Raw genomic sequence first — 16,200 nt, forward strand, 5'->3', positions numbered from 1 at the left:
TCCTACCCTCTGATCCAGGGGAACATACAGGGTATGACAACCAGATAGAAAAAGAAATGCACCAGGCTGCAGTAAAACTAGGCTGGTACTCTTTTACAGCCAAGCAGACTGGAGCAAAAAATTAAGCATTTTACTCAAGGGCACAATGTGTTACCTTATCCAGAAATCAAAGCCACAACTTCATGATCATGATCACGAGCTCAACACCCTAATCACGAAGCTATGTGCCTTCACATATATGTATGTGTGTGTGTGTGTGTATACTGCTGAAGATATATATATATATACACACCTGCACATACGCACATCATCATTGTCATTTAACATACAACTTTCCATGATTGCATGGGTCAGACAGAATATGTTGCTGCAGATTTTCTACAGCTAGATGCCCTTCCTGTTACCAACCATCACCTGTTTCCAAGCAAGACAATATTTCGCATGGCCAGACATATTTTCTACAGAAAACTGGAAACGAACATGTCACTGACAACTATGGTGACAAGACATGGGAACACACAAGCACACATATATACATATATGACCAAATTTACTCAAAAGACTTTGGGTGGGAAGCAGACATCTTGCCTATATATATTTGTGTACATACATATGCGTGTGTGTTTATATACATATCACTTTATATTATATGCATGTCCTCATACAATTGGGATTTTCAATCCCAGCAGTATACTTATTACTAAAAAAGTCCTTACTATTTCCTGTTGGCACATAGCAAGGAAGTAATTTAGGACTACTGAGCCTTATCCATGCTTTTCTGCGTACTTACATTCATCATATGTGAGATTAAGTGTATCTCTCCTAATCTGTTTATTTTGTATTCCAAACAGCATTTTTCTGTAAGACATACATTGTAGCTTTTGTTTGGTCCAGTGGTTCTGTTGTTACTCTTGGGAAACTCATTTATGGATCTAAAGATAGAAGAGACCCAATTCATTAGGAGCCTTAAGCCCAACTTGGACTCCCATGAGTAGATTCAGAGGAGATAAATGTGGTTCCTCATATACCATGCTCACTTGTAATTAAATGCATGCATAGTAGGGGGTAAGACACCTCCCAGTGTCTTCTTAGTCTACTATAATTATTCTTTTACTTGTTCAGTCATTTGACTACTGCCAGACTAAGACCCCAGGACTTATTCTACCAGTATTTTTTTGCTGAACTACTAAGTTACAGGGATGTAAACACACCAACATTGGTTGTCAAGCAATGGTGGTGGGGACAAACACAGACAGAAAGGTACACACACATAAATACATATATAGATTATATATATTACGATGGGCTTCTTCATTTTCTACCTACCAAATCCACTCACAAGGACTTAGTCAGCCCGAGGCTACACTTGCACCTATTATGAGTTTTTTTTCATATGAGGTAGGACCTAGAGTGGGATTAACCCTTCAACTGTGAAATTAAATTGCATGTTTTTTATTATTATTGGCATAATGACCCTACTAAGATACAAGATTTGTTTCAACATGAATTCACATCAAGAATCTTGCAAACTAAATACAAAATCAAAGTTAAATTTCATGGTTATTCCGGTAATGATGTTAAATATCAGCCTAAAAATAGAATTTGTATTTTTCTGCAAGTCACATTGCCTCAATAAATTGACATATATCAAGAGAATATAGTCTCAATATATGACATCCCTCAACAAAAACTGCTCTCTGCAGTTAAGAATGATAAAATTTTTATGCTTTTCACAGTAAAAGTTTTAACTGATGTTTTTGCTGGGAATATAGTACAAGCAAATTTAAAACAAAGTCTTTGATGATGCAACAGTATAGAACCTGAAACTAGAATACACCATAAAAGTGTCCATTTATTTGAGATGTGATATTAGCCAATAATAAACCATTTCCTTTTACTTATGTCAAGGTTAATGATATGATTTTGAATACCTGTAACTATCATTCACCATTTACATATCACACAATGTTGCACAAGATACCCCAAAGTATTATGCAAGACACAAACACATCCATGTCCTTAACTACAGATGCCCACAGACACACATAAATGTGCAGAGATTATCGATTTTTGTAAAAAAAATGTTTCTCAGGGACCAAAAGTTGGAAGAGAAAATTTTCTTATATATTTTATGATGATAAAAATACTAATTATGAGTCTTCATGCAACTAAATCAGACTAATATTAAAATCTCCTTCTTTTATGGTTAATTCTTCCTTTCCATCAGTTGCAAACGTATGCCAAGAAGACAGTTACCAACTTGCAGCTCTTGAGGTTTTTCTTTTTGTTCTTTAAAGTATGTAAATGCATAATAATATTGATGAAATTATTTTTTTAATTATTATCTGTGTTTATACTTGAAAGGATTATCAAAGCTATATGCAAACACTTCTCTTTTTTTTTTAGTAACATTACTGGAAGGAATTGCAACATGTCCCACTTCATTGTGTGTGTGTTGAGCAGTTGAAAAACAGTTCCCTTTTTAAAAATTATTTACCACTGATTTTTGCTCATTAAAAAATTCAGGTTTAACTGCAAACCAATGAAAATGCTTATCAGTTATACAGTGTTTTTGCTGTACGCATCTGTGATATTGTACCTCAGCATGGTACCTACTTCATAACATAGGTTGACTACTATTCAGAAATACAGCTGAGTGCTAGGTAGTAACATTTGGTCCTTAACTCAGCTACTTAATATTTTAGTTATCTGTAGCTCTTATAGATGTAGGTTTAAAAATTGGTTTAACTGAATGAATTTCCATCAAACAAAATTTTGTTTCATAAAAAAAAAAAGGGGGGTAAAATTGAAATTAATAATCCATTTTGGAAATGGTATAGTCATACGGATTTACATAAAGTAGAAAATAAATCCTTCTTAAGAGTAGTGTATATTGCTGATACAGTGGACTTACTGTCTCCTTTCTGAATTCAAATCTTGCTGGACTCACATTTGTCTCTTGACAATCTATAGTTTATACATTTTCTAGGATTGATTTTTTTTTTCAGTCTCCTATATTTCTTAAAAGTCACTACTAACACTTGTGAAAGAGATATGAATGGCACAGCATTCCATTTGCTTTAGCTATTAAGCCTATATAAGAAAAGAAAATCAATAATCTGAGACATAAATTCATGAAGTCATCAGAAAGTATGTATTCTGTTCACTAACACCATAGGTCTGTGTTTGATAAAAACCAAACAACAGTCATATGATTCAGGCCTTAACCAATGAAAACTTGCCAGATGTATAAATGTGTAAACACAAATTTGTTACCCTTTTAATTAAATTTCATAATTATCAAGCCACTAACAGTAATTAGAGCTAACAAGTTCATTCAAAGAATAAAACAAAATGTAAAATTAGATATTTTAGGCATCCTTGTAGGGCACACTATTCTTTCTTTACTGAATTTGTCTGTAATATTATCTTATGATAGCTTCTTGTTCAATTCTTGAAGTCTCCCTAAACCAAATTTTGATGAGGAATTTATTAAATTTTATGAATTATTTCAGGATTTCTTTTTTGCTTACTTTTCTTCATTTAATAAGTTCCTTTAGTTTGCTTTTTCGTTTTTCTTTTCATAGATTCTTTGTATTTGAATGTGATTTTGTACATTTTTCAGAAATTGTAAAATGTACTTTCTGGTCATCAATCTTGTTAATGAAATTTAAAGGATTTATAATTTCAATTGTGAATGAATGTAAACATGCAAAATAATGTGGTTCTTGATATTTTATTGCAATGTTTCAATAATAAATGAATAAATTATATTTGAAAATAATGTAAAGTGTGGTATGGTTTAATAAAGACTTGACTTACGTTACTTTCTGTTTCATATGGACACACACCACTCAAGAACAGTAGTATTAAATCTTTTAACATAAATATGACATGCAAATTCTCTAACTAATGCTTACCTTTCTATGTGCACACCATAAATCACGGCACATAAGCCTATTCTCATTAAATAAGCCAGCCTGGTCCTAGACACACATAGAATGTGCCAGTACTAAAATCCAAATAAAGGCTATTGTTCTAAAACTTAGAGCAAACTTTAAACTTTTTCAGTGCATACTTGCTGCCAACTGACTGATATAATTCATCTATTCCTTACATTATACACCACCAGGGTTAGAAACAGAACTACACTTTTCATAACAAAACAGTTATTGATACCATAAGTACCAGTATCTAAGAGTACATACTGCAAAGAATAACCTAAAAGATCTTCAGCACCACACCAAAAGTTATTAGTAAGAACTTTGTTGTACTTCAGTAGCAAACACTTTTCATCTTTAAATTTACAGTTTACACAGAATACTAATATTATGGTCTATATTAGTAGTCTACAATATGATCTGACATTTGTATCAGAGATGTAAACAATCTACAAGTGTACAGTGTACCAACAGCATGCAACCTAGTGAAATAGTCATTCACTTAACTCCTTCCACCACAGAACTGGCCAACAAGCTAAATTACTAAATCACCTATATTTAATGTTCTTGTTGGTACTCACAGTTGTAGCTATTTTAAGACATAGATGAAAGCAAAAATTTTAAAGTACCAATCAACAAAGCTACATTCTTGCTTCATGATTATAATTTGGTATTGCTACAGTAAACTAAAATTGAATAGACCTTCAGCAAACCTCAAAACTCAGTTTACGTACATAAACATTTATGTGATGTTACTGGACAGTGGAAGTCCAGGTTTTTTTTGCATATCCAGAAGTTGATAAATGTTTATGAATTGACAATATATATAGGAGGAAGTGACCTGGCAGACAAAGCAAGGAAAACAACTAATTGGTTTTAAAACATTATACCATTTAACACAATGTCAAGAAGCAACTTCAATGAAACAATACTATATCTGAACTAATGCTGGGGAGGTAATGTGGTAAGTAATATCTGTGGTTCAATTTCTTGATATAAGTCATTTATGTATTCAATATTGCAAATAATGACATCATTGGTCACAGCTTTCTAACAGACTTATCAAATGAGTGTCTACAGTGTAGTGTTGAAAAAATATCACAGGAGACTTTGTTCAAAGAACATCAGTTTCTGGGTTTTCTCACTGGTGTTTAATATATATATATATGACAGGTTTCCACATATTTTCCATTTACTAATTTCACTCACAAAATATTGATCACGCTAAGGCTATGTATGATGGACAGTAGGTCAAGGTGCTGCACAGTGGTTAGAAAGAGAACTTAACCAAACATCTACACTTACATTCTTTGAGGACAATATCTGTGGGAAGTGAAATAAATGGCTGGTAGAGGAAGAACTGTCATTTGCAAACAGTAGCACTATATGTGTACCACCAATGGGTGAATTAAGGGATTTTCCTGATAAAAAAAATTTATGAAGCCATTTCTGTAGAAAATGTAAAATCATTTTTTAGTGTAGCATTTCAAATGCAATGGATGGGAAGAATGAATTCACTGTGAAGATACACTGAGGAGGATGACAGTGATACAGACCCATATGCAGACTTAACACCAGATGATCAACAGCAATTTTGAAAGATTTTAAAATGCTTTCATTATAAATAAAATATAACAACTTTGAGACAAAATGAATCTTTTTACAGTTTTAATCACAGAATTTTAGAGATTAGATTTTAATTGTTAATTAAATAAAAACTATTTAAAGTGTTTATGTAGTAAGTATGTGTGTATTCAGTACACTATCTATCAATAAACTATGATTATTCCTAGAGTATATGGTATATTTTACTTGCCATACTTATTTGCCAAGACTACACTAGAGTGGAACTATTTGCCAATATTGTAACACTCTGCTAAAATGCACCATCATGGAGCAACAGTTACAGCTCTATCAGACAAAGGTGAAGGAAGGGTAGGGCACTGAACAAACATAAATATTCAAAATTCCCTGACCAATCAAACTCAATGTAAATAAACCATAGACAGACAATCCAAAGACTGAGAGGGAAGAAATCAATAAATAATTATAAATGCTGTCCCTTCCAATTTACTTTCGAACTGAATTAGCAATTTACCATTGTGAAAGATCAATAAGGATTTATGCAAAGAAACTTTAGATTAGCAGAAGTTTCATTGCTTTTGTTTTACTTTAATTTTACCATTTGGCAGCCTACAACATTCAAGAATAACATTTTCAAATAAACTGATTTCATACTTAATGAAACTATGAATAACAATATAAAACATACGACCTTTTCCTCAAAGTAAATGTTAGTTGTATATTAAATGTGTAATATATGAACCATGTATTACTGTAGTTACAGGCAATGAATTTATTGCTCTAGACTATAAAGTAGTAGCTGTCAATGGGTATTTTGATTGATATTTCAAGGCAGATCAGCTGCTGGAAACAGGATATAATGTTCGTTTATTACTATATTTTTATTGTAATCTATGATAAGTTCATCTAGCTTTAAAAAGAATTCTGGTGGCTTAAAAATGACTAACACATAACAGTGTAAAATAAACATTGTATGTATAAAGAATTACTTCATTTAAGTCATAAGTATAACAAAGTGTTGTAACTATGCATGGTGCCTCTCTACAGCTAAGCAGGCAGAGGTAATGAAAGACAGGTACCTTGTCTAAGGATAAGAATCAGTTCCATTTGGTATAATATGAATGCAAGGCTGTTTCAAGACAACAACACAATGTTTTAAACATTAATATTTCTTTTCTGTCTTGATGAGCAAGCAGACATTCTGAAGTCATTTCCATAGATTCATAGACATAATTCCACTAATTAACAGTAATTTCACTTATTATTTCCACAAACTAATTAAGAATATCCAGGTTTCTTTCTATCACAGTATTATTATTTCATAATCTGATACAAGATATAAAGCAATCAAAGGTTTCTTCATTTCCAGTGAAAGCTTAAAAGAAATGTTGATTACACCAGTAAAATACAAGTTAGATGGTAATTGTTAATTTATAAATAGGATTAGTATCACAAAAAAAAATACAAAAAAGTTGGAAATACTTATACAGAATACAAAAATAATATAAAATTTGAAAAACATTCACTGAAACAATATAAAATACTATAGAGAGTATATAGGGAAAAATTATGTAAATTTTGTAAAAATAAGTTCTCAATAGTTTTACATATTTACAAATGTAATTATGACGAGGATCACTATCACCATGACAACGTCAATAAGAAATAAATATTTTTAAACATTTTTTTTTCTTTCATCCTTTTACCTTAAGGGGTTTTCTTTCTTCCCTTTGATCAAGGAGAAAAGGATTTTTTTACTGGAGCCTGGTGTTGCCATCCGGTTTCACCAGTCCTCAGTCAAATCGTCCAACCCATGCTAGCATGGAAAGCGGACGTTAAACGATGATGATGATGATGATGAAAATATAAATTTTTATGAATTTTGTTCAGTAGTAATGTAGAGAAAGACAATACTTTTTTGCGGCTTTTTTTTAAAAAAATTATAATGAAAACTGGTATTAAAACAAACGAGTTAAAAGGTGGGATTAGACTGATATTTGGTTTTAGTAACAGAAGATTTATTAACATGAAGAAGTGATTAGTTGTTTAGTGAGGATCTTAGGATTTGAAATGCTAGCAACATAAAGATGTAGTTAAGTTGGCAATTGGCTCTGTTACCTTTTGATTCTTGCATAGATCCATCATACGGCATGTGCATTGCATTGTTGCCGGTTGAGTTTGGACGTAGAAGGTTTTTTGCCAGAATGCACTGGAGGTCTTTGCTAGGACACATTACATCAGAATAACATTTTTAGCAGGGCCCCAAATCCCAGTGAGTTACAAGGTATTTATATTCCCAATCTTCTGTAAATAACATAGAAATTTTATGTTGAATAGAATGTCAACAAGTTTCGAATAGTACTGCAGAGGTCATTTTGTTAATGATAGACCTGCTAAAAGGTTTAGTCAAAGGAGGAATAGCAGAACCCATGAACTATCAACAAGGCATCTGGAACTGATGGAGGAATAAGGAGGAAGGTTTAGATATCTGATCTCAGACCAGAAATTTAGTCTGAATGCTTGTAACAAAGCATATAGACACCAAGTTGTTGCATGAAAGTGGGCAATAGATTAAATCTATTATATGGGAAAATTGCAGTATATAAAGGAAAGAAAATAGAACTGAATCACATCACAGACAAGAATCTATGAAAACATCAAAATTGTCAACAGTCAAAATAATTTCTCAAAAATAACTATCTTAACAATATCTTTAGAGAAAAGAATAATAAACAGAGAACTCTCTAGTTACCATTAAAGGTTCTCACATTAAAAAAAAGGAGGAATTACCTGAGTTCTCTATCCCAGAAATAAAGTTAAACAAAATAAAAATCAATAAAGAACGCTAAAAAGAAATGTACCAATATGTGTAAAAGATGATATATTTTTCCAAAAAATAAAGCTATATATAGTAATAAAGAATTATTTCCTGTAAAAAATAAAAAAAGGGACTAAAACCAAACTTGTAAATATGTACAATTACATATCAGGGTAGGGTTACATGGTATTATAAACAACAACTTGTGGCTTTTAATGCAGATATTCATGCCTCCAGTTTAGAATGATTTTTTGGAGAAGACTTTATTCCCAGATCTGGAGTTTCCTCATCAGGTGAAGGCGTTACTGAGATCTTGACAGGAAGATTATCAGAAAATTTCAGTCCTGCAACGGGAAGTGGAACTTTACCCTCTAAATAGCAATAAAGCACACTTGCATCCCATAATTCAGTTCTCAGGGATTTATCCATAGATTCCAGAGATGACTGTGCTTCTTCACGATTTCTGAAGAATTTTCCAGTTACTCCTGAAAGGCACAAATGAAAGCAAAAATATAAAAGTCTATATATAAGTATGTAAGATATACCAGGTACATAATTCAAATAAAATAAAATAAATTTAAAAATAGGAGCTTTAAAGGTGTCACGTAACTAGCACCTGTGCTGGTGGCACATAAAAAGCACCTTTTGAACATTGGGCCTCGCAGAGGCAATGACAAATGACAGACCTTCAGCAACATACCATGCTTGAGTAGAAGACCCATCAAACCAAATTAAGTCATAGTAGTGGCAGATACCAGTGTCATGCAACTGACACCCATTACACTCAGAGTGGTTGGCATTAGGAAGGGCATCCAGCCATAGAAATCATGCCAAATCAGACTGGAGTCTAGTACAGCTCCTGAGCTCGCCAGCCCTGGTCAAACCGTCCAACCCATGTCAGCATGGACAATAGATGTTAAATGATGATAATGATGTCATGTAAAAATAAACATGGTTAGTAGTTCAGTGAAATAGTAATAATTTAGCATCATTATTTTATCTAGTAATATGTTAGACTTGTACTTCGGCAAAATAAATTTACTCTTTGGTAAACTAAATTTCAGTTTGGTGTGGAAAATCTATTGCTCACAAGGTGTGTGTAGTAAAACAAGTCAACAACAATACATTTAGAGCCACCAATGACATCTAAACAGTGCACTGCATGAAATATCTCAGTGCTTGCAAATTTTTAAGGCTGAGTGGTTACAAAATTTGCTTCCCAACCACATGGTTTCAGGTTCAGTCCCACTGCATGGCACCTTGAGAAGGTGTCTTCTATAACTTGGGACAGCCAGTCTTGTGAGTACATTTGGCACATGGAAAATTAAAGAAGACTGTCATGTGTGTGTGTGTGTGTGTGTGTGTGCACATGCAAACGTGTTTGTGTCTCCTTGTCTTGATACAGCGTGACTGCTGTAAATAAATGTCGTTTATTTCTAATATTCTGTGTAAATATGTTTGGCCACAAGAAAATATTACTTTACTCAGAAACAGGTAAGGATTGGTAATAATAAGCACTTAACTGCAGAAAACCTGCTTCAATAAACTGCATCCAACCCATACAAGCATGGAAAAATGGTTGTTATGATACAAATGTTTTAAAAATTTATGCTATTCATAATTGTGTTTTCATAAGTATGATTGATAAAACAAAAAAAACAAAAGTTTTCTACATTTTTATGTAAATTAGATCTTGACTGAACGCTACACTGCCAGTAAAAGTATTTGTTAATCATACTAGCAAGCGAAGTAAGCATGTAGAGGCTTCTTTGTTGCCCTTATATAAAGCTAAGGTACAGATACTTACATTATTGACTCTAGAAAGCAAAGTCAACCTCTGAAGGACTAAAATTTAGAACCCAAACAAATCTGAATGTGAAATATGCTGTTTGACACTCCACCAAATCCAGTCATCAATTACACTATTGACAACAAAGGAATCTTACAAAGGCACAAGACCAGATGGTATACAGAGCCATTGGCATCTCAACTTTAATGTATGGTGCAGAGGCATGGACTCTTTACAAAACACAAGTCAAATTGAATAGCTCTCAGATGCCACCATGATATTTGAGAGCTATCCTATCATGAACATCAAATGGTTTTAGCATACCTCAAACTACAAAGTCCTCAACAAGGTTTGCTTTCAATTCATGCACCATCTATTGATGCAGAGAAATCTCCATTGGACAGGCCACATTGTCAGACTAGGTGGTGATAAACTCCAAAAAAAAGTCCTGCTCTTGCAACTGGCAGATGGCTATCAAAATATTAGTAGATCTAAATTGAGATTTAAGGACACTGTAAATCAGAATCTAAAAGATCTATCTATCCCTGCTGAAAAGTGGTACCAGCTAGCTGGTGATTGCTTTATCAGGAGAAATTTGATTTTTGAAGTCAAGTCAGTCATAGTCACTGACAATAGATTGTAGATTATATTACATAGGTACAAAGACAGAAATTTGGTAGGAAAGGGAACAGTTGACTGATTACATTGATCCCACCACTTGACTGGAGTTGATAAAATCTTAATTTTACTCAGACCAAAAGGACAAAAGGCAAAGTTACCCTCAGCAGGGTTTGAACTGAGAAAGAAGAGTCAGAACAAATACTGCTAAGTATTCCCCGCAACCCTCCAACAACTCTGCAAGTTAGCCTCAAAGAACTAGTTTAGAGTAATAAATTGGAGGAATTGTTTGAGAATCAGATGGAATGCCTTACAGTGTCTGTTCCAACATTATACATTCTGAGTTCAAATCTTACCTTCTGCCACCAGAAAAGAAAGGTAACGTTTCTGTAAAGTGTCGCACTTAACAAATAATAAGAGTAATAGGAGAAAAGAAGAAACAATGGAAACTTAGTTTTCTTGTTTTGATTGGAAGAGTGACTACTGTCAACATTATTAATAAATAATGGTTTCAAATTTTGGCACAAGGCCAGCAATTATAGGAATGGGGTAATCCCCAATACTTAACTGATACTTAATCTATCAATTCCAAAAGGATGAAAGGCAAAGTTGACCTCAGCAGAATTTAAACTCAGAACATAAAGATGGACAAAATGCTGCTAAGCCTTTTGTTCAGCATGCTAATGATTCTGCTAGCTCGCCACCTCAAACATTATTAAACATTATTAATAAATAATAAAAAGAAATATTTTATTAACCTTTTAGTTTTTCTCCAACAGCACAATCCATAATAGCTTCAGCACCTTCATCAACTGTCTTAGCAATGTTCAAATAGCGTAAAAAGTAATAGAGAACATAATTCAAAAAAAATCTTTTGGCACCACTGACATCACGACCCAGATTTGTCTTAGGAACAAAACCTGAAAAAAAGAAAATGAAGAAAAATTATTAGGTGAAAAGATCAACTATTCTATGTTACTATGGCTTCAGAGTCTATAGCTCACGGAAAGGGCTTCTTGCTCTGGCATGGCTTAACAGCAGACAAGTTGTGAAGTTTGGGTTTTATCCTATTGTATGGCAAGTGTATTCTATTTTAATCACAGGTTGATCATTGCCTTGTAAGCAAAACTGGTATATAGAAATTGAATGGAATCCTATCATAAAGAAACTCTATAAAAAGATGGTGATAAGAAAGATATTCAGTCAGACAAACAAAGGGTAAAATTATCTGTCACACATACATAGTGTATTTGATTAGTTAATTATGCCAATTTGGTGTGGAAAAGCGTTCTGGTCCTGGGAAAGCTCCCTACATGATGCTAAGTGTTAAAGAACACTGAATGTCCGAGACAGGTGAGACAACTTGCCCAAAGTGATTGAGAATGATAGACTTCACACTATTTGCATTTATGTCCCAGAGCAGTGATTCAATTCGTTTTGAGGTGAATTGAGTAAATGATACTAAGTCGCTACAACAATAGCGAAATATCAATATCTATCATTCTCAATCATTTCAGGCAAGGTGACTCACCTGGCTGAGACATTCAGTGTCCTTTAACACTCAGCATTGTGTAGGGAAAGGAGCTTTCCCAGGATGCTATCCCACAACAAATTGGTGTATAAACAAAATACATATACTATGCATGTTCAACCAATAATATTTATATTATTAGAGAAGCTTTTAATTCATAATTTACAAGTGAGATGTGATCCTTCAATCTACCCAGAAGAGAATTAGCTTCAAATAAGAATTGATTCAGATTGTGATGATCCCATCCAAGTCATGCTAGAAAGGATCTGTAAGAAAAAGAGGATGATGATGATGACAATAGTGATGATGATAATGATGATTATGATCATAATTGTGTGTGTGTGTGTATTTGTTTGAGTGTCTTCACATTGATACTGTTTAAGCAACGCTGACATTTGTTTTCATCTCTAACTCAAGTCAATTGATCTTTATCTCTCTCTGAGTAAAGTACATGAATCAGATATTTTCCATTATCTGAGTATATAAAGGACATACATATATTGAACCTAGAAAGCATGTAAAATTTGAAACCCCAGTAATCAAGTTCCCAATTACGTGTTGCCTACATCTAGTTATCAGGCACTTAAATTTGAACAATCATCATCTTTGTAACAATAAAAGCAATGTTAATTAGGATATGGCTAATTAATTAAGTCAGTAAAGTATTGTTATTTAGCTCCAGCTAAGTTTTAATTCAGCAAACCTATAATCAAAGGCCTTCCAGCCATAACCATTTCAACAGATCAGTTTGTTATTTGAAACAGTAGAGTTACAACGCATGGCTCCTTTATTAATATGCAGTACCATTGTCAAAGTCTTTTATAAGCCTGTAAAACCAAGCCACTCTGCAGTATGTTTCTTATCATCATCATCCTCATCATTATCTAATGTCCATTTTCCATACTGGCATGGCTTCACAGGAACTGGCAAGGTCAAGGACCACACCAGGTTCCATAGTCTGTTTTGGCTTGATTTCTATGGCTAGATGCCCTTCCTAACACCAACCACTCCACAGAGTGTACTGGGTGCATTTTAAGTGGAACCAGCACTGATGCATTTTACATGGAACCAACACCAGATAGTGAGGAAAATGATACGAAATGATACGAGAATGGAGAAGCTAGACAGTTAGGCAACATTAGAATAGGAAAATATGAAGCTATACAATGAAGAAGTAAGGAAAATAGAGAATTAAATAGTAGGAGAGTGGGAAAACTAGAAACTGATCATGAGAGAGTGTGAAACTAGAAAATTAAAAAATGGAAGAGAGGAGGACTAGAAAGTTAAGCATTGAGAAAGAAGGAAGACTATAAGGCTGAGAAGAAACTTAAAAGTTAGACAATTAAAGTGGAAAAACCAGAAACGTTTGTCAGTAGAGGAGTAAGTAAAGTAGAAAGTTTATTGGGGAAGGCTATAAGGTGAGGCAGTAAAGAAACTAAAGACATATACAATAAGAAGTGAGAAAGCCAATAAGTCAAACAAGGAGATAGAAGAAAGTAAAACAGAGATAAATGAGAAGAGAATTTCAGAAAAGAGAGCAAGATAAAATGAGATTGAGATACAGACATGAAAGAAAAGGATGTAAACTTATTTTAATCAGTACACAAACAGGAATATCAAGTAGTTTCAGCACTGTGGCTGCTGCAAGTGTACGAGTTTCTGAAAAATAACAATACTGATAATATAGTATCCTTGCCTGGACATAAGCAGTTTACTGTAATGTTCTTGTTACGAATTCTTTCGGCTAATTCATAAGTAAAAATCACATTTGCAAGTTTGGAGTTTTTGTAGGCTTGAAGACCATTGTAAGTATTTGGTTTTTCCAAAAAAAAGTTGTTCATGTCAAGGGGTTTTGCTCCTGAAAAACAAACAAGAAAAATAATCTGAGTAGAATTATTTCAGTTCCTATTATATCTACACAGATAACACAAGGAATTTCTCTCTTCAAGTGAAGGATGGAGTGTGACACTGCTTGTATGCAAAGTGTGACACTGCTCCTGTGCAAAGTGTGACACTGCATGTGTCTTTCTGTCTTCTACTGCTTAATTTACAGTTTATTCTGCTAGTCTCTGGCTCTCCTGAACTTACCCTTGACTTACAGGGTCTATTTAAACTTTAAAATGGTGAGAATATATAAACACACCTGTACGCTGTGTGACATTTCTAGAGGCCAGCCCTTAGCTATAGAACCATCTCTTGCAAAAGGTCAATAACTAAGGCTCTTGACAAGTACTATCACCCCAGCCAGAGTGGGCAAAGTATAGTGGTGACTAAAGGGTAATTCCGTTCTCCCACAAAATTCCTGAAGTCCAGAGCTGGAGCCTCATCACTGGATGCAGTTTAATGTCTTGTCCAGTTTAATGTCTTGGATATTTAGAATCCACAGATTCTTTCCCAGTCTTCTTCTACAAGAACTACTTTTAACTACTAACACCCACCTCTTTTTTTCTTTTTCTATCCAACAATCATTGGACTTTCATATGACATTTTCATATCACTCAGCTGTCTGACATGCATGTGTCAGCTCACTATTATTTTCTTCTAAGTTGGTCAAGTGAGGTGGTGCAATGCCCATGACAGACATTCCTACACTGACTGAGATTAATAGAATTATAGCTCAATATAAACAGCCGTCAGGAAAATATAAGCAGTTAGGGAACCAACTGCCTGGTCTAAAACACTTGCAATAAAATGAATGCCGACAAAAACAACCCGGGGTCACATGTAATGTTAACCAGGATGGTGGATGCAATTTAAGCCTAATGAACCCTCTGCATGGTTGCTCAAAACGCTAGAAATAACAGCCAAATTCCCCTCAACAACTAACATCTATAAAAACAAATTAGATATTACAGTCTAAGCTAAGCTATGTCTAAAAAACAAAAAAATGGGATCAGCAATAACTTGGATTTAACCAACAACTTTCCATTTAAGACAGTATAGTAAAACCAAACTCCCTGAAAATGATTCAAAATAACTTACTGTCTTTCATATGTTTGATTTGAGTGTCATGAAGTAAAGAAGTGACATTGACTATTCGAGATTCACCATTCAGAGCAGCAGAATTTTCTAAGTCTTCTAAGAGAAGAATAGTAAGTAAGAAATGACCTGCAAGAAGAAACATTTTCTTTTTACTAAACAATAATATGTTGAATTTTGTGGTGGTGGTACTGGTGGAGAGCAGTCATACTAACACAATGGTTGCAACTAACTTTAGTTTTACTATCAACTAATCTATAAGAATTTTCTTTTTCTTTCATAACACTTCTGTGACCTTTTCGATGAATTCAATAAAATGATTTCTGGCAAATTGATTAACATTTAAAGTAGAACTGAAACTGAAGTGTGAGAGTTTCTTGGCAATATAACTCTCCCAAAGTACAATATTAGTTTCAACACAGTTTCAGCTCAAAATTCTTGCAAAACAAATCCAAAAATAGAATTATGTATATTTTTACAAATATAATCAAATTTAAACAAGACTTCAATTTAATACAGTATCATATTAAGATAATAATAATAATAATAATAATAATAATAATAATAATATTATTTTAGGTGCAGGCATGGGTGTGTGGTGAAAAAGCCTGCTTGCTTCTCAACCACATGGTTCTGAGTTCAGCCACACTGCATGGTACCTTAAGCAATGCTTGCTATAGCCTTGGTCAACCAAAGCTTTGCAAGTGAATCTGACAGCTGGAAACTAAAAGAAGCCAGTCTGTATGTATATGTGTGTGTGTGTGTGTGTGTGTGTGTGTGTATGTGTGTGTATGTGTGTGTGTGTGTGTGTGTGTGTGTATATATATATATATACATATAAATAATATATAAATATAAATATAAATAATATATATATATACATATAAATAATATATATATATACATATATAAATACATATATATATACATATATAAATAC

The 16,200-nt window shown here is 33.4% G+C and overlaps 1 protein-coding gene across 4 annotated transcripts in view; it reads right to left on the reverse strand.

Moving 5' to 3' along the window:
- Positions 1-3,720: 3,720 nt before the first annotated feature.
- LOC106869500 (retinol dehydrogenase 11) overlaps positions 3,721-16,200 on the reverse strand; it is a 50,379-nt gene continuing 37,899 nt past the window's right edge. For all 4 annotated transcript variants that reach the window (XM_052968820.1, XM_052968798.1, XM_052968788.1 and 1 more), the window contains 4 exons: positions 15,264-15,389; positions 13,978-14,139; positions 11,509-11,670; positions 3,721-8,828 (listed from right to left, as the gene is read on the reverse strand). In XM_052968820.1, coding sequence (XP_052824780.1) covers positions 8,569-8,828; positions 11,509-11,670; positions 13,978-14,139; positions 15,264-15,389 — 710 coding nt within the window. In that variant the 3' untranslated portion in view covers positions 3,721-8,568. The remainder of the gene's footprint in view (positions 8,829-11,508; positions 11,671-13,977; positions 14,140-15,263; positions 15,390-16,200) is intronic.

This window comes from Octopus bimaculoides, chromosome 1 (assembly GCF_001194135.2).
Source record: "Octopus bimaculoides isolate UCB-OBI-ISO-001 chromosome 1, ASM119413v2, whole genome shotgun sequence".
Taxonomy (NCBI): domain Eukaryota; kingdom Metazoa; phylum Mollusca; class Cephalopoda; order Octopoda; family Octopodidae; genus Octopus; species Octopus bimaculoides.